At 55.4% G+C, this 19,271-nt stretch overlaps 1 protein-coding gene across 5 annotated transcripts in view; it reads right to left on the bottom strand.

Annotated features, from left to right (window-relative positions):
- The window catches only part of ERI3 (ERI1 exoribonuclease family member 3), a 172,207-nt gene that overhangs the window by 88,791 nt on the left and 64,145 nt on the right, over positions 1–19,271 (bottom strand). For all 5 annotated transcript variants that reach the window (XM_019501429.1, XM_019501430.1, XM_019501433.1 and 2 more), the window contains exon 5: positions 18,742–18,814. In XM_019501429.1, coding sequence (XP_019356974.1) covers positions 18,742–18,814 — 73 coding nt within the window. The remainder of the gene's footprint in view (positions 1–18,741; positions 18,815–19,271) is intronic.

The following is a 19,271-nucleotide window of genomic DNA, read 5'->3' as shown; positions in this document are numbered from 1 at the left end:
GGATGTGGAGAAGCTTGAGAGAGTCCAGAGAAGAGCCACGCGCATGACCAGAGGTCAGGAAAACAGACCTTACGACGACAGGCTGAGAGCCATGGGGCTCTTTAGCCTGGAAAAGCGCAGGCTCAGGGGTGATCTGGTGGCCACCTATAAGTTTATCCGGGGTGACCACCAGGATCTGGGGGAACGTTTGTTCACCAGAGTGCCCCAAGGGATGACGAGGTCGAACAGTCATAAACTCCTGCAAGACCGTTTGAGGCTGGACATAAGGAAGAATTTCTTTACTGTCCGAGCCCCCAAGGTCTGGAACAGCCTGCCATCGGAGGTGGTTCAAGCACCTTCACTGAACACCCTCAAGAGCAAATTGGATGCTTATCTTGCTGGGATCCTATGACCCCAGCTGACTTCCTGTCCTTTGGGTGGGGGGGCTGGACTCGATGATCTTCCAACGTCCCTTCCAGCCCTAATGTCTATGAAATCTATGAACTGCTGATGGTCTCATGTTCTCAGGACTAGTTTTCTGGTCCAGTGCAGGGGCTTGAAAGTTTGCCTGGCAAAACCCGCCCCTTGCCAGCTCCCAACCCTGGCACAGGTTAAAAAGGAGCAGCAGGAACGTTACTATGACGATGGGCCAGGAGATCCTAGCTAGTATCAGGGCCCTTTTTGCTGGACCCACGTAGACCTCCTCTTGCCTAAAAAGGCCTTGTGCATGTGGGGGCTTCATTTAAAACGTGCCAAGAGGCACTCACAAGCCCATGTGGCTGAAGACACAACCTCCTTTCTCCTGAAATGCACAGCCCCAGGCTCAGAGTCTCGCTGCAGAGGTGGGTTATGGCGTGAAGGCAGTGCCAGGGACACACACGCACCTCTGTGGACCAAGAGTTCACCCCACGGCTCTAAGAGGATGCTTTTCCTACTACATCGAGTGGGTCTGATGGGCCTAGCACCTCGTACTTGTCTGCTTCATACTTGTCTGCCTCGTACTTGGCCCCATCCACCATGCCCAAGTCACGCTCTGCAAAGCAGCCACAGGGTAAAAGGAACAGACAACCACACAATCAGGGATGCTCCCAGAGGAGCAAATCCTTCCTCCCCATCTCTCTTTAACCAATTCCCCCCCCCACTGGTTTCCCATCTTCTCACCTCCCCAAGCACCATTATTGTTCTGCAACCCCTCACCTCCACACCATTGATGACAGTGACCAAGTCACTCAGAAAGACGCCTGCAGCCATGCCAGAGCTCGAGCTGGTCCCCAGCTGGATGCGCCAGCCAGAGAGGCGGGCAGGCAAGCCAGCAGCCCGATGCACCGCGGTACCAAGGCTGCACTACAGGGAGGGACAGAGCAGGGTGCGGTGAAGGGGACCCCTATGGGGACGGTAGGTGATGCAGCCATGGTCAGAGATGCGCTGGTCCCTCCCGTGCCCCGTTTCTGGGAGCAGATACGTTAATTAAGAACAGGCAGGTGGGACCCAAGAGCATTTCCATGTTCTGATGTAAGAGGAGCAACAGCCAGACACTAGGTACAGCAGCCATCCCAGAACCTCCCCTCTCACTCCTAGGCTCTCAACTCTGTCACCCATCCCCTCACCCAAAACACACCCAGCCTCAACCAACACAGACCTGGGGAACTCAGGACCTTTGAGAACTGGGCTTATTTAGTCTGCAGATGACTATGGGGGGATTGAATAGCAGCTCTCAACTCCCCGCAGGGGGGCTGCAAAGAGGATGGAGCTCAGTGAAGGCAGATGACAGAAGGAGCAATGGGTTCCAGCTGCAGCAAGGGAAGCTGAGGTTGGATATTAGGAAGAATGTTCTCACGAGGAGGGTGGTGAAGCACTGGAACAGGCTCCCCAGAGAGGTGGTGGCGTCTCCATCCTTGGAGGTTTTGAAGCCCCAGGTAGACAAAGCCTTGGCTGGGATGATGTAGTTGGGACTGGTCCTGCTTGGAGCGGGGGGTTGGACTAGATGTGACCTCCTGAGCTCCCTCCCACCCTCATTTTCTAGGATTCGGTGACTCTAGGGGAGGAATGGGTTTGCGGCCAAAGCTTGGGACTGGACCTCACGAGCATCTAGCCTCATTTTCCACCTCTGTCACCGGCTTCCTGAGAGCTCACTCGGCCTCTCTGCGCTTCAGTCTCCTGCCGGTATATGAGGACCACAATTCTGCTGTGGCTATTCAGCCTGCGAACTCCCCATGGCAAGTCTCTCGACACATCTGTGCCACAGCTAGTACAGCAGCTGGTAACAAAGAGCAATGAAGAAGGAACAACAGATGCTGCTGGGTCAAGGACAGGGTTTTCCCTGGCTCATTCAAAGTCAGGCCGATTCAACAATGCATCCCTACGTAGGTGGCTCCTGTGTCACATGAGTGAGCCCTGAGGATGTAACCTTCAATGCCTGCATCGCACCAGGTTCCCTAGCTGGACCCATCCATAGGTGAGACAAAGAGGGCCTGATGCAAGGGGCTTAAAAATCCCGTCTTCTTCCACAGCGCAAGCATGTCTGGAAAAGCTGACGCCCCAAAGCAGGCATCCCGGGGCCTGTCTGAGCCTGGCACTCCAGGACCTTGCAGCCATCTCAGTTAAGGCCTTCAATTCTTGGAACAAATTAAGTTTCCAGCCCCACCGCCTGGGTCCCTCCCACCAAGCCTGAGTCGCTCTGAGAAGGCCCGAGGCCAGAGAGAGTGCACTGGAGAGGCACGAGGACATCCACTCACCTGAACAGGGTGCTAATTCCCAGCTCCACGGCAAGGATGCAGGGGCCCTTTGGCAGCATTTTTACTGTTGACATTTTTGCTGCTGCATCCGGACATTCTGCAGCTTTGATCCACGAGTGAAGCCCAATCCCCACCCTGTTTCCCCTTCCCGGCCTGTGCCCTGACAGCTTCCCCAGGTGTGAAAATATTTCAGGGGCAAAGTGAAGCCAGTGGAGCTGTTCTCACAGGGCTCACGCAGGCAGCATCCCCACCAGCCCAGAGCTCTTTTTTCCAAACACACTCTTCTATGCTGGCCCTTGACACCTTCCCCCAGCTCCTGCCTCCGGCCTGGGTACATGCACGAGCAAACAGGCAGCCACATCCCAGATCTCACCACCTGGCCAACGCAGCCTGGTGGCAATGCTGGCTCTCCCCACACAGGACGGAGACCCCCAAAGCTACCCTTCCCATCCGCACTTGCCCCTAGCACTGGAAAGGCCCCACGTGCCTGGAGGGGGTCCAGCGGCCACCAAGCAGGTTAAGCAGCTTTGCATGGAGACAGCTGCCAAAGGTGCTGAGTCGGCTGGCTGAACGTTTGGCTCCGAGTGCGCCGTACAGGCTCACTGAGGATGCAGGGGACCAGTCAGCTCAGTCAAAGCTGCGGCATCGCTCCAGCTTTAAATACAACCCCTGCAGTGGGCAGAAAGAGCATGAGTGCTGGCTGCACGTCCCTGCCTTTCCAAACTGCTGAGTCCCAGAGAGGCCCCTGGGAGGGCTTTGAGACTGGGCCTCTGGGAACATCTCTCTTCCTTCTGCCATGAACATGCAGGAAGCTACTGGAGGTGCCAAGAGCCAGGGAATACCCTTGTCTAGCCGGATCTGGAGAGGACAGCAGTCTCAGTTGGCTGGAGACCGCTCCGGGGTAGGGAGAACCAATGCTTGGGGATGGAAGGACGGGATTGCAGGAGGCTCCCATGCAATGGGCACGGTGAGGGCTGGCGGATATAAAATCCGGGATTTATCTCAAACCGCCAGTGGGTACCAAAAGGCAAATGCAAGGGGCCCAATGCAGTCCCCACAGCCTGTCCCTACCAAACTCCCCTGGCAAAAGGGTCCGCACCCAAGATCTGATCCATGACCGCACAGGGGAGCCAGGCGGGAAAACATCCACGGACTGAGCTAAGGAGCCAATGGGCCCGAACATGAGACAGGACAGGGCAGGACAGCAAAGTTGAACTGACCTGCTGGGTGACCCTGGGACTCTCGTTAAGTAGCTAGTGTCAGTGAAGACCTGCAAGCTATTCCTATAAGGAAGCCGCCATGCAAAGGCACCTTGTTACACCCAAATTACTATCTCCTACTTGCGAGCTTCATGCCTGGGCACTGAGAAGCCAGGCCATGCTGCACCAGAGGCACCCAGCTATCGTTGGGAACGGGTCCACCAGCTGCTCACCACTTACCCCCTCCATGCCAGCAGGCTGTGGGGTGACACGGACTACTGCCAAGTCCAGACAGCACCCGACATGAAGTGCCGTGCAAGGCTAACTGGGTCATTTGCACTGCACAAGGTTTGCAAACAACTAAATCTCAGTTGAGGGTCAATATACCCCTATGAAGCACAGCTGTGAGAGGTGGGCTGGAGGCTGACGGGGCCACTCCTGTCTAGCCAGGGGCAACACAGGGAGCAGAGGGAGGCAAGGCAGAGGCTGCCAGCTGGACCAATGCCAGAGAAGGTACCGGGGGCCCATCTGTGAAGCTGAACGGCCTACGAGACCTCTCAAGGGCACGACAAGGATGGCCGAGCATGCAACTGCCCCATCAGAGACCAGCATGTGGGGCTGCCAGGGGCAGGGATCAAGCACTGGCCCCGTGCCCCTGCCCAAAGGGACTGAAGCGGGAGCAGGAGGCTCCCAGTCCCCTTCTCAGCACCAGGCTGGCTCTGCATGGCTAAACAGGGCAAAACACCAGGACAGTCCAGCCCCTGATGAGATCAGCTGAGACTGGTGCAGCCCCGGGTCCCACAACTGCCCAAGTCAGGCCAGTATCCACCATCATGCGATGCATCTCCTCTCCCTAGGAAGCACAGGGAAAGGCATGCAGCACATTTCCTGGGGTCTAGACAAGCCATGAAGACTTCTCCTTCCCCTACTGCCTCACAGATGGACACAGGTACCCGAGTGCAGCACCCTGCTGCCAAGCATGACAGGGCTCCCACGTTAATGCTGGGTGACAGCAGATCTGTCTCTGCACTAAATGGCAAAGAGAAAGTTGATATGGATTTATTACCGACTGACCTCACCAGACAAGAACTGGGGGTCACAACACAAAACGAGTAGGCAGTAAGTTTAAAACTAACACCAGGAAGTTTGTTTCCACCCAGCGTGCCATTAAAGGTGGAGCTCAGGGCCACCACCTGCAGTGGAAGCTGAGAGTTTAACCAGATTCACTTAGGAATTGGACATGTGCTTGGAGGAAAGGGGCATCAGTTGCTATTGAGCATGGGCATGAAGGGCACGTGCTCTGCATCAGACCTGCCTGGACCTTTAGTGTTAGAGGCTGCAGGGAGAGAGGAACAGGGGAAAACCCTGCTCAGCCCCAGTTGCTCTCACTTCAGCTCTGCTGTCTGCCGCCATTCAACACAGGATGCTCGGCAAGACGGACTTACTGTCTGATTCAGGACATGGCAGTGCTTATGTTCTGATGTCTGCCTGCCCCCCACGGTGACACCGCTCCCACAGAGCTGGCCCAGCTGCCACACAGAGGCACGGCCTTGCTCCAGGCGTCCCCCTCGCGTGCACATTGCCGCTCGCTGCCTCCCGGTGGCTGCCTGGCCTGGAATGCGACACACGTTGCAGGATTATTGTAAAACATGCCCTGCCTTTAATCCCTTCTCCTGTGGCCACGCTCCCGTATCGACTGCGGGGGAGGCGGTGTCAGGTGTGGGGTCAAGCTTGCCTCTTTCAACACAAGGACATGGAGCAGGCTCAGCCAGCTGCAGCCCACGGGAAGGCGAGGGGCAGGGAAACACAGACTGCCCTGTAAAGCAGGTGGGCACCCAGAGCAGGGGAGAGAGGGGGCTCTTCTATGCCTGCACATGGGCAAGCCTAGGGCTTCAGGACAGTTTTGGGGGATACAGCCTGGGGTGGAAGAGCAGCAGACACAAACCTCCTTCCTTCTGCCCGGATGCATGGTTTGCTGGCTCAGACCACTGCTTTTTTAAGTCAAAGCTCACTGACACCTCAGCATTTTCCCAGGGTAGCAAGGCAGTGAATGGAGGGGGTTTGCAGGCACGCAGGTGTCTGCACCATGCAGGTAACCCAAGCTGCAGCGAGTCCTGTCACACGGGCCAGATGGGCACCAGAAGACAGAGGTTCAGATGCCATGGAGAGGACCATGGCAGAAATGGCTTGGACCAGATAAGTGGTATGGTCACAACAGGGAAGCACGAGGCCTGAGCACCTGCCATTCTCCCCCCTCCCCACAGGCTACACAACATGCGTGCATAAGAAACCTGCTGCATGTCTGGGGACCCCTTCTGTGCCCCATACAGACTGCTAGCTCGCTGAGGCAGGGACTGTCACGCACTCTGTGCCTGTATGACGGGGCCTCATGCTGGATAGGGCCTGATGGCCCAGTCATGACACAAGTATCATCAAATCCTAGAAAGTGAGGGCTGGAAGGAACCTCAGCAGGTCACATCTAGTCCAACCCCTGCTCCAAGCAGGACCAGCCCCAACTATATCATCCCAGCCAAGGCTTTGTCTACCCGGCTCTTAAACACCTCCAAGAATGGAGACTCCCCCACCCCTCTTGGGAGCCTGTTCCAGTGCTTCACTACTCTCCCCAGGAGAAAGTTTTTCCTAATATCCAACCTCAACTTCCCTTGCTGCAGCTGGAGCCCATTGCTCCTTGTCCTGTCATCTGCCACCACTGAGAACAGTCCAGCTCCATCCTCTTTGTAGCCTCTGCAGGGAGGTGAAGGCTGCTATTCAATCCCCCTTGGTCTTTTCTTCTCCAAACTAAATCAGCCCAGTTCCCTCAGCCTCTCCTCACCAGCCCTGTCCCTAGCCCCTGAACCATGTTCATTACCAATTCTCCAACATGTCCACATCCTTTCTGTAGTGGGGGGCCCACAGCTGGACACAGGACTCCAGATGTGGCCTCCCCGGTGCTGAACAGAGGGAAGAATCACTGCGCTTGATCTGCTGGCAACTCTTCTGCCAATGCAGCCTAGGATGCGATTAGCCTTCTTGGCACCACGGGTGCACTGCTGGCTCATATTCAGCTTCTTGTCCCCTGTCCCCCCCAGGTCCTTTTCTGCAGAGCTGCTGCCCAGCCAGTCACCCCCAGCCTGCCCCGGTGCATGGGATTGCTCCCTCCTAAGTGCAGGACTTTGCACTTGTCTTTGTTGAACCTCATGAGATTTCTTCTGCTCCAATCCTCCAATTCGTCTAGGCCACTCCAAATCTCAGACGAATTGGAGGACTGGACCAAAAGAAATCTCAAGAGTAGTGAGTGACCCCCCCACAACGTGGCATGTCACCAGATACAAATGGCGTGGCCAGGGGGCCACGGCATCAGAAACACAGCAGAGCCCCCCCACAGCACACACAGGAGCAGCTCCCACGACTCTCAGACACAGGTCTTGGCTTGGCCCACAGGCACTGTTTGGAGAAGAGCCACCTTCACGAGTAGGAGGTGCACAGCGCTCTGGGGACCCTAGGATGGGGGTGCTGGAAGCTGGCAGCCCATTGCTCCTCTACCACTGACATCCACAGCTCTGCAGCAGTGAAACCATCAGGGACCGTCTCAACCCCATCTTCTAGGGCAGCAGTTCAACCTTTTTAGGCTCCAGGCCCCTTGGAAAATGCTAGTGCTAAGTTTTCACTTGTTCTTTGACTTCAGAAAAACAACAAAGCAATTCTCCTGTGGCAAAGGACTCAGCGAGGTGCCACAGCTCAGAGCATTTTTAACCCTCTGGATTTCTATTTGAAGCCTCAGGGTTTATCTCATGAACCACGTTGACACATCTAACAGTGCTACCGTGGTGTGGCACCCTGGAAAGGATCTCGCAGCACCCCAGCACGCTGTGGCACCCTGGTTGGGAACCACTGCTCCAGGGACTCACAACCGTGGCATTGGCGTTCTTGGCAGCAGGAGACCTGCTGTGCCCAGCTGCTGCCCCAGCGGGACTGTCCTGGGCCTCGGGGTTGGACTTTTCCCAGTCCCAGTTTAGCTGTTTTGACAATGCAGCAGTGGAAGTGATTATATAGCACCGCAGACCAGCAGGTCAGGCAGGGCTGTTCCTAGCACTAATCCCCCTAAAGCCTTCACTGAAAGATGGGGGCTTTCTGCACACGCATGTTGATATGTCAGTATGGGCAAGGCCAGCCGTTACACCACCCATGTTACCCAGATGAGGGAGATGCAAGGGGAGTGTGGGGATAACCCCTTCCCACCAACACGTGTGAGGACAACCCGCCCCGGTGCACGGCTGGGTGAGCCCACGTGAACATGACACTTCATCCCCATCTTCCCCAGCACAGACATGCCTCGAAACCTCTCCCCCTGCAGAGTCCAGCTGCACACTCCTTGCACGGACCCATTGCAGAGGGGGCTGGGGGCTTGTCTATATGCTCAAACTCAATGCCAGGAGATCCTGTTCAATGCCAGGAGATAACTGAGCCTGAGCTGGGAAGCTGCTTCCTCCAGGACGGAAGGAAGACAGCACTCATGTCAGCTCGAAGTCAGCGTGCCTTGCAACAGCCCTGATCCCAGACTCGCAAGCAATGCCCTGCTTCCCCTACAGTTTTGTGGTTGCATCCTAGGGAAACTGAGGCACCACGTCGGCTGGAACAGCCCCCACCCTGCCCCATGGATCAGGGAGGTGGGGAAAGGGATAAGTCCACCCCTGAATGCTGCCCCTCTCTCCCAGCCTGGGTCCCCTCCTGGCTCTTGAACCCGGCACACCAGGCTGAAGTGCAGCAGGGCACGTCCCTCCGCTGGGCACAGAGGGGGCTGCTCCTTCCAGGCCTCTCCTGGATGCCCTTTCTGTCTCAGATGACTATCCTCTGGCTCACTCCTCTTCTCCCTCCCTTTGATTTAAGAGTTCCTCTCCTGGCCCTGACAGTAAGGTATTTCTGTCCCACAGATTATAACTCACTCTGGGCTATTATTCAACTCCCAAGCACTGGCCCTGCTGCATTTAGTCCAAACATAATATCCTTCATGCATATATTATCTGTCTCCCTATTATCTGGAATCATTTCGGAATTAAATTTCAGTCCTGCAATATTGGCTTGAAGAGCGGCTTGCTTTATGGGCTAGTCAAAGGTTAGAATACCAATCAAAATAACACTGCCGATGCAGAGAGACATTTTAATATTCCAAAACCCGGTAATTGTAAAAGGACATAATATTTTTTCCCTGATTACCCCAAAGGCAACACATGTTAACAAGGCGAGGGAGAGAGTGAAAGAAATTTCAGAGTTCAGACAGCTGCGCGACAGATTTAAAGGAGCAGCGGTGTAAAGCTGGCTGCGTTCCTTCCTCGCCAGGGCTCACCTGCCCGGGGATCAGAGCCGCACACCTCCACAGCCCTCCCGGGATTAGCTTTTCAGCTGCTCCCTGTGTGCTCAATCACACAGGGCCCATGCCGCTCACGTGCACAGGGCTTTAGCACTCTTGGAAGTCACAGGACTTTGAGAGCACGGTCCCCGGGAGGGAAGAATATAGCAAGCAGGAGCTGAAAACACAGCAGTGCGGGGCTGGGAGAGAGAAGCATGTATTAGAGATGCCGGCCTCGCGTGTAGCACAGGCCACGTGACTACTGGGAACCGATGCCTGGGTGAACTAGAGCCCATCACTTCGAAAAACGCATCTGGCTTTGAGTTACACATCACCAGGCATGGAGAGTCCACCCCCGGCTGGGGTAAGTCGCTTCAGTGGGTGGATTTTTACCCTCTCGGTAAAAATCTGTGCCGTGCCCATCTGCTTCAACCTGGCTCTTGTTATACGTCCTCCTGCTAAGCTGAAGAGCTGCTGGATCATGTTTCTGCTCCCCTTTCAGATGCACGTGGGCTGGGATCGAGCCTCCCCTTCTTCTTTGTTAACAAGGTTCTCACGAGAAGGCTGGTTATCCCGGCATCCTTCAGTCATTCTCAGGGCTCTTCTCTGGCACTCTCCAAGTTTTCATTGTCCTTCCTGAATTTATTTTCTAGGTTCATTGCCCACCCTATGCAAGAGGCTCAAAACGGCTTACAATAAACAGGCAAACAACCCACAGATCGGATCCACATGGACAGCAGAGCTGGATGCAGCACCCCCTTAGCAGTGGCACCAGGCCAAACACCCAGGTCATAGTCTCCCCAATCCTACTAAACATCCCTGCTTGTAAGACCGAGGACCTGGGTTTGGGGGTCTGTCAAGAAGCCAGTTCTGAACTAGGAGCGATGGTCTCAAGTTGCAGCAAGGGAAGTTGAGGTTGGATATCAGGGAAAAAAATTCACAAGGAGGGTGGTGAAGTACTGGAACAGGCTCCCCAGAGAGGTGGTGGACTCTCCATCCTTGGAGGTATTTAAGGCGCGGCTCAACAAAGCCCTGGCTGGGTTGATGTAGCTGGGGCTGGTCCTACTTGGAGCAGGGGGCTGGGCTAGATGTGACCTCCTCAGGTCCCTTCCAATCCTCACTTTCTAGGATTTCTATGATTCTCAATCCATTTAACATGTGCCAAAGTGACTTTGCATCACTCCAGCTGCTTAATCAAGACAGCATTAGCTATCCAGCAAAATGCCTTACGGAAGCATGTTGCACTGCCACTATTTCCTTTGTTAATCAAATCCCATAATTTCATCAAAAATGCCAGTTGAGTTTGAGAAGATCTCTTTCCATACACCTGGATATGCTTGGTATTCCTTGTAATTCCTCACCTTTGATTCTTAATGAAACCAGTCCAACATCAGCCTTTCTGTTACTCTGCTTGGAACTGGTGGCAGGCCAAGAAGCCTGTGATAATTTTGGGTCATCCCACTTATGCTTATTAAAGCTCGGTACAATGCTCACTTCCTTGCAGCCCTCGGGAATGCCCCCAGCATACCAAAGCCACGTTAGCAGGCCAGAAAGCACCTTGGCTAGTTCTCTGAAAACTCTTGGATGCACGTTTTCCAGATCTGCTGATTTTAAAAACAGCCAAGTTGCCCAACTACTATTTAAAACACCACGTGCTGCTGTCTGTCAAAGCAGAAAGCATTTAACCGGGTGAGACGTTGCGTGGCTTCTCCTCCAAATACAGAACACAAACATTCTGCTTTCTCACCATCATTATTGACACATCGATTATTTCCATTTAATTACGGCCCCATGCTGTTGTTAGGATTCCTCCTGTTCCAAATATATTTGAAAAATGCCTCAGTGGGCTCCTTAACTCTGTTGGCCGTAGATGTCTCTGTGCTTTTTTGCTTCCGTTATCCATTGACAACAATGCCTATCTTCAGAAAGAAGTTACCCAAGCCAACACGCGAGCAGGCCTGGATTGAAAGCTCCGAAATGTGGTAGAGACGTATACAGCAGAGGAACAGGGAAATGGCATCTTGCAGCACTCTGCTAGGCATCACCCAGGCTAGGGATGGAGCACTCCGGCCCCAAGACAGCAAAGCACAATAGTAGCTATGTCAGCGGTGACCCTCGTATACTTAAAGTTAAGCAAGTCAAGTATTTAAATGCTGGACACGAGCATACAAGCTAGGTCAGACCAATGGTGCATCTAGCCCAGCGCCCTGTCTCTGACAAGCAAGTAGGAGATGCTTCAGAGAGTGGTTCTTCAGACTCGTGGCACCCCTCCAAGACTTTTGAAAATTTAGCAGCGCCCTGTTTAAAACCTAACAGAAATATAGCATGGCTAGTCCAATGTAAACATCACCATTCGATTATGCATTCAGATGATACTAATGTATTAAGTCATTACCATTACACTTTATTCACCCACTGCTGCCACATTAGAGGGAGAGCATATTTGTAAGGCATGTCTAGAGTGATCCGCTCCCCGTCAGACTCTCCTTGGCATCATGGCTTTAGGGATATCAGAGGGCACATCCCAGTTGCTCCAATCGCTCCCCATGGATTTGCCATCCATCACATCCCTTTGTGAACCTGGCCGTGGTCTCTGCCTCTACAACATGCTTTGGCATGCTTTGGCAATGAGTTCCACAAGCGAATAACCTGCTGGGTTAAAAGAGCATTTCCTCTGCTTCTGCAGGATCGGCCCCATGCTGTAGGTCCAGGAGGTCACTCTGCACCCGCTGCGCCTTCCTATTGCTTGGTCAGGTCCAGTCCTGCAGCACATTTTTCCATTTGAAACAAAACCACAGAGCTTAATCCACACGAGCATGTGAAAACATGACAAGCACCTAAGACGAGCTCAACACAGACTTTTCCTTCTCCAAAAGGCCCAATTCAGCACCCTTCTCCAGAAGCAGTTGATGCACATTCAGCATCAACCGCCCAGCACCAACCGCCTGACAACTCCTCCCAGAGAAAGAAAGAGCGGCAGATTCATAGGAAAGAAGTACCCTTACTCCACTTTTATTTCAAAGCATAAAAATATTAACACAAAGCACACCTCACTTCAGGTTCTCTGCTTGCACATCGCAACCATGCAAAGGAACGGCAGGCGTGACCTTGACACGTGGCCCACATGGGTTTAATTTATTCCCAAGCTAAGAGTTCTCACATCAATACAAACCGGACCTTGAAAAGCCACAGCTATTTGCTCCAATGGCCCCCAAAACCCACCCAGGGCACAGATCCCCAGGCAGTACGTCCCCAGGCTTTGTCCCGTTTGGCCGCAAGCAATAATGCATTTGTGTCTCCTGTACGGCTCCACTAGCCTACGCGCCCCTCATGGGCCCACAGCCGCACAGAGATCCCCTCTGCGTGCAATTCTTCTACTAAAGGCTAAATGCACCGAGCAGGAACCGCCAGGAAGAGCCTACTCCGCCACTGGGAAGGCGGATGCCATACTTGTTTTCCCCACCCCTCCCTGTCCTTTCTTCTCCTCCACTTCTGCCCCCTTACAAATCTTTAGCACTGCGTAACTAAAACACCCCGCTCCCTCCCAGGGGCCTGTGAACATCACCAGCTCTTCCAGCGAAACCCTGAGGCGCAGCTCACCTGAATCTGTATGTACAAGTGATGGCATAAAACGGCAGGTTTTTCTGTAGCACTCGCCACTGCGGGATCTCATCCTCAATGTAACTGGAAACCGTGGCATACGGTACGTGGAAAACACAAGAGTGCCCCAGTATCCTCTGCCAAACTGAGCAGGAAACCATGTCAGCAGGACAGGGGTCCCGAGGGTAACAATGGCAGCTGGGTTGGGGGTTTGCTATTGGTATAATGCTACTTGAGCTTGCTGCCTCCTGCCAGGACAGTGCCCAGACAGGGGCTTGCCCCCTCTTGACACTCCCTGACCATGGCAAGAGCCCACAGATCCGATTCTTGGCAGGTACGACAATGGGCAGGTGTCTATAAGCCTCGCTGGAGTCAAGTCGGGCCCATCACCTCCTCTGGAACAAGCTGGGACACATCTCCAGAGTGAGGACAGTTATACGGGTGAAAGCCTTTCCTGAAGGACATCCACACAAATTCCCACAGATGGCAGCTAGCTGGGGCTTCAGTGGCACCCATGACCACGGTATGAGGAGGCTTCTCCTCCTCTGAGCTCCCTGACCAAGGACCCCAACAACACCCAGAGTGGAAGCTCAGCTCCAGAACAAGGCTGACCTGTGGGAAGGAGAAAACTCCAAAAGAGAAAATAAAAAAGCCATTAATGGATGCACAGATGTTTGCAGGTGTCTTCACACACTACAGCAATGATTCTCAACCTTTGAAGACTCACGGCCCTCCCCTCAGAAAATGCCACTTCTTTGTCTTCACTCATTTTTTTGATTACAGAAATATATTAGAGCAATTCTTCTGTTGCCAGCGGAAAGCCCATAGCAGGGCAGGCTACTTAACACTCTGGATTCCTATCTGCAATCTCAGGGTTTATCTTGTGCAGTCCAATTTGCACATCTAACAGTGCCAACATCGAGCAGCACCCCTGAAAGGATCTCCAGGCACCCTGAAGTGCCCAGCACGTGGCTGGGAATCACTGCTCTGCAAGAACGAGGAGGAGGAGGCAGGGCTGAGGCCAGGTGTGCAGGCCTCAGAGCTTCTGCAACCTTAACCTGGGTGCCCCAAACCAGCACTCCCCAGTGCTTCCTTACCTCGTCCCACACGACTGCCTTGGCCTTTGTCCCCTCCGAGCTGCCCACCCTGGTTCCCCTCAGACCTTCCCGGCTCAAGCCAAGGATGAGGGTGCCTCAAACAGCATGGACACATTACTTCTCCCCGGGTAACTGGTCCTGACATCTCTCCCACCCTGTTGTACTGCTGGTGCTGGTGCGAGCCCTCACCTCTCTTGGCAGTACTCCCACCCTGCACAGCTCAGCTGCCTTTCGTGAATCACTGAATCCTAGGCAATGAGGGTTGAAGGGACCTCAGGGGGTCACATCTAGTCCAACCCCATCTCAAAGTAGGACCAGCCCCAACTAGATCATCCCAGCCAAGGCTTTGTCTACCCGGGTCTTACACACCACCAAGGATGGAGACTCCACCACCTCTGGTGGGAGAGAGTTTTTCCTAATATCCAACCTCAACTTCCCCTGCTGCAACTCGAGCCCATTGCTCCTTGTCCTGTCGTCTGCCCCCACTGAGACCAGTCCAGCTCCAGCCTCTTTGCAGCCCCCCTGCAGGGAGGTGAAGGCTGCTATTCAATCCCCCTTGGCCTTCTCTTCTCCAGACTAAATCGGCCCAGTTCCCTCAGCCTCTCCTCACCAGTCCTGTCCCCCAGCCCCACAACCATTTCCAACCTGATCTGCCAGTGACTTTGGCATTGCCTCATAGGCCACGTTGAATGCTGTGCTCCCCCTTTCCAAGACAGGGTCTTTGTTCCCGTCAGATATCTGATGGCGCCGAGCCACAGCTTACCACAACTCTGGCTCCAAACCCTTCATGCAGACGGCTCAGTGTGGAGAGGATGCCCGGCCTGATGGGCAAGGCCCGTCACCACCCAGACCCTGCTACCACAGCGTGGGAGAAGCAGATAACCATCAGCCTGGGGGAAGCGATGAGAGACCTATTGAGTGACGCTGGGTGCAGGGTCCCTGATCTGTCTAAAGCACCCCAAGTTTGTCCTCTGTGCTTTGGGTGGATGTTGGAGAGGAGGGGAGGGAACACAGCAGCCCAGCACTGCCACCACAAGACCCCCTGCTCTCAGGACCATGTCCCCAGCCCTGCAGGCACCTGTCAATCCCACCCTGGGCCCTCCCTGCAGAGCCCCCCCGATGTCCTTCAGCCCGGCTGCACAGACGCTGTCAGGGAGCGCAGAGCTCTGCTAATGCACCTCGCTCCTGACCCGCAGCACCTCTGCCCATCAACACGAGAGGCTGACACCAGCATACGGCAGGCGGCCTGCTGGCTCCTGGCACGCTCCGCACCAGGAGGGGGGCAGGGAGATATCCGGTGTGCGTCTCCTTGGCAGCCCTCCCCGAGAGCTGAGCTAATCGGAGCAAGGAGCGCGCAGAGCGCCCTGCCCCGAGTCCTCACGCCGCTGACAGCTCACTGGAGAGACGAGATCGCCCAGTGACATTAAAAACGTCCGCGAGCACCAAAACGTCCGCGAGCACCAGCCGGGCTGGGGCTGGGGCTGGGGGGGCGGCACATCAGCAGGCTGGGGGGAGGGGAACAAACCTTCTGCCGACTCCATCAGCTGCAAGGAAGGGGATTTTCCTCTTTTCATTGCCCTAAAAATAACCCTGCATCCCAAAAGCCTTTCCGGGGAGGAAGGGAGCTGGACAAGCCTCTTCCCACAAGCACGGTCTCATTCCCGGCTTCTCTTATTCTGGGGAGCGAATGGGGAGAGGAAGGTGGGAGCCACAGCCCCAGCCGCCCAGCGGCAAGCATGGCAGCCCTGTGGCGATGCCGGTCCAGCACAGCTGTGCACCCAGTGCCTGGATGGATACGAAGGGAATGCTGCACTGCTGAGTGACCGGGGAGCAAAACGGAGCCAAATACCTCCCTGGACACTGCAGGGCCCTGTGGCCTCCCAGGCTCCAGGCAGGGGGTGGCTGCTTTTCTGGCGCTGGGGTCCGGCTGTGAGCTCCTGCAGCAGCGGCTGCTCCTCCCTGCTGGGGACCCACACCACAACACAACTTTCAGCAAGTCCCACCAGCAAGAACCAGCCACAAGAAAGGTCCCTGGACACTGACTTTCAACCAAGACCAGGCTGGGCCCAGAACAAGGAACAGCCAGCGCTGCCATGGAAAGCTGCATCTGGGGAATAAAGCTGTGGACTCTGCATCACTGGAGGGGTCCAAGGAGAGGCTGGACAGCCACAGGGTGGAGATGATCTAGGAGCAGCGATGCCTGTGCTCTGCTATGGGGATTTTCCAGGCTCCTGGGCTTTGCTGGTTGCACCCACCCCGCTTTCTACTATATATGTCGGGTGTTTTTTAGCCTCCCCCAGAGGTGCTGGGTGTTGGCCACAGCCCAGGCTGGGGATGGGACTGGGCTATGCCAATGCAGCTGCTGGCACCAACCCCGCAGGGTCTTGCCCCTGCGCTCAGGTTCAGCCCCACATTGCACTGGGATAGGAAGGGATTTCCCCCCTGCTCAGACTGGTTCAGACTGGGAGGTTTTGCCTTCCTCTGCAGCAGAGACATGGCCTTGGCCTGGGGTTTCTGGAGTATCCATGAACCCCCCTGGCAGCAGCAGGACATTGGCAGCCACGGCCCCCCCGGCTTTCCCGGGGGCAGGGGTGGGAGTGATGCCTGGGGGTGTCAGAAGTGACTGTGTCGTGTTGCTCAGATATCAGACACAGGGTTTGTCTGGGCTGGTTTGGACAGGGCTGATCCTTCCTCGGGCAGGGCTTGGATTAGATGGAACCTCCACAGCTCCCTCCCAGCCCACGACCCCGGTACTCTTATTTCCTATACTTTGCTGCTGTCTTGGCATGGGGCAGGGTCTTTGGTAGAGGAACCACTCACCCACCTCCTGGCTCTCCACCCTCGCTTCGGGACCTCCCCTCACATCCTCACATGCTCATCCCAAATAACTGGTCCCACGCAGGCCTTGCTCTCCAGGAGTACTGCTACTCTTCTCCCGCTAGTATTCACAGCTGACGTTTCCCTTCCTCCTCCTAATGCCAACCCTACCAGCACAACCTCCACCTCCAGCTGCCTTGAGTGGCACCCAGGCCCTGGCAGCCACAAGGCCTTGGTCAGAGCAGGCGGGAACAAGAATCCAGGGCTGTGTGTCTGGCCAGCTCATCAGTGCCAGCGAGGGTGCTGAAGGGTCAGCTAGGGTCCCCTGCTGGATGAGCCCGTGCCACCCGGAGCTCTGCCTAGACGGCTTTGCTGACCACTGCCAGCACCCCCTCCCTGAGTCAAAGACCCAGGCAGAGACACCCATCAGAGCAGGGGACAGGAGTGGCAGCTGGGATCCTCATTCCAGGAAACTCAGGTCACAAGTCTAGCTCCTAAAAGCAGCTCAGCAAGGTCCTGGGCACAGCCAGGCCTGCCCTCCCTCATGCTGCCAGCCCATGACTGTAAGAAGCATTGAGCCATTCTCCAGCACGTCCCTCCCGCGCCTGCATGACTGATGCCCAAACCACCCCGCCAGACAGCGCCAGTAGCTGCAGCAACCCACGTGAAAGCCCAGCTCCAGCCCAAGTCTAAGCAAATTAGGATGAATCCCAGCTCCCCGCGTGCTAAACCCAGTAGCGGAAAACCACTGCAAACGGCCCTAGCTCAGGGGCGGTGGGGCCCAGCGGAGGGCTTCATCCAGCGATACTCCATGCTGTGACACAGAGAGCCATATGTTTCCTCTGTGCCCGCCGCCACCCTGCCAGTGATGGAGCTGCTATCCATGCGCCAGAAGTTTAGTGAACTTCAAGCAGCGATCATTAATGGTCACTGAACTGCAGAATGCCCCAGCGCGCTTTCAGATCTCATTTGCGGAGGCCCGGCGACGAGCTGCGAGATTTACTCTGACAGCGGGGAAGGCAAGATCCCCTTGACAGGTTCAGCTGGGAACGCGCTGCCAGCATCCCTCGTCATGGCCCCAGCCTCCCCTGTTTGACGGAGCAGATCATGCAAATTGTCCCTCTGCTGTGGCCCCGACCTGTCACTCATGCTCGTGTTCGCAGCGACACGTGCATTTAAAGAAATGAGAGGGGACCCTGAAAACAGAGAGTGCTGTCGGCAGGCATTTCAGACCCCCGGCCCCCTCATTATAGTAGACCAGAGCAGTAACCAGAGATGCTGCACCCTGGCTCCCAAAGCCTCCCCACCAAACCTCACCCCAGCTGCCACCTGTACAAGGTCCCGACACTTCTCCGACTCTGACCTGCACCACTGGCCTCCCACGATGTAACAGCCCCTTCCCAGCAGCCAGAGATCTCCTGAAGCCCCCCTGGGTTATTTCTGAATCAGTCGGATGCAGAGCACAGCAAGCGCTTGCCTGGACAGCCCCACAACAGGGCACAGGAGGGGGTGCTCTGAGCCAGATCTGGGCATCGGCCACGGGGTGACATGATATTGCCATGTTGGTAAGAAGCAAACAAGCCCCATTAGACTCTTTCTCCAGTGGATTTCCAGGCGCCCTGATCCAGCCACAGGGAACATTGGCTCTCAGTATCCCCAGGTACCTAGGAAGCCACCGGCATTAGCAACGCGCTGACTGCCATGACCCTGGCCGGCGCGCGATTATGCAGCACCGTGCTGGCCACAAAGGGGTTCTCCCCAGCTGCAGAGCGCATTCCATCAAGTACAGTAAGACTCTATTAGCGGGGACACAATGGGGAGCCGGGGGAGGGCACGCGCAGCCCAGCCTCCGAGAAAATAACTCCTCATTTCAATGCAAAACAGCCGCCGTTATTAGACACCTCCTGAAAGCAAGGTGGGGGAGGGAGCAAAGGGAGGGGGCACTGGGGTGCATTGCACAGAAGTACCTTTTTCAGATTAATCCACTGTTTGAAGTAATCGGCCACCGGCAGCCCTAAGTACTGGCATTGTCCTGGTAACCTGTAAGAGAGGAGAGAGAGCAGGTTGGATTCAATTACTGCGCCCCAACAATGCACATGATGCTGAATTCGGTGCCCGCGGGGCCGAGGAGGCCACGAGAGCCTCCAGTCGGCTGCAACAGGTTGCACTTCTTGGGGGTGCCTGGCAAGCTCCTCACGGGGCTGCTCATACCCCCGGGCTGCCAGACAGCTGGGAGCAACTGAGAGATTCAAATGGGCACACGCTGCCAGCACTGAGACCAACTTGTGGCTCCCCTCACCAACCACAAGGAGAGTCAGGGCTGGGCTGGCACAAACTAACTAACCATGTGCGTCAGGGCAACACCCTGCCCCAGGGAACATCCTGTACGCAGGGACAGGGCAGTCAGGTTGCAGTGCCTCCAGACATGGGTGACATAGCCGTGACCACCCCACGCTTACTCTGCTTGATAGGGGGGACCGGGGAGAGAGGGAGGAAC

This window comes from Gavialis gangeticus, unplaced genomic scaffold (genome assembly GCF_001723915.1).
Source record: "Gavialis gangeticus isolate Ggan-Ray unplaced genomic scaffold, GavGan_comp1, whole genome shotgun sequence".
In the NCBI taxonomy this organism is placed as follows: Eukaryota; Metazoa; Chordata; order Crocodylia; family Gavialidae; genus Gavialis; species Gavialis gangeticus.
This window is presented reverse-complemented; position numbering and strand designations above follow the sequence as displayed.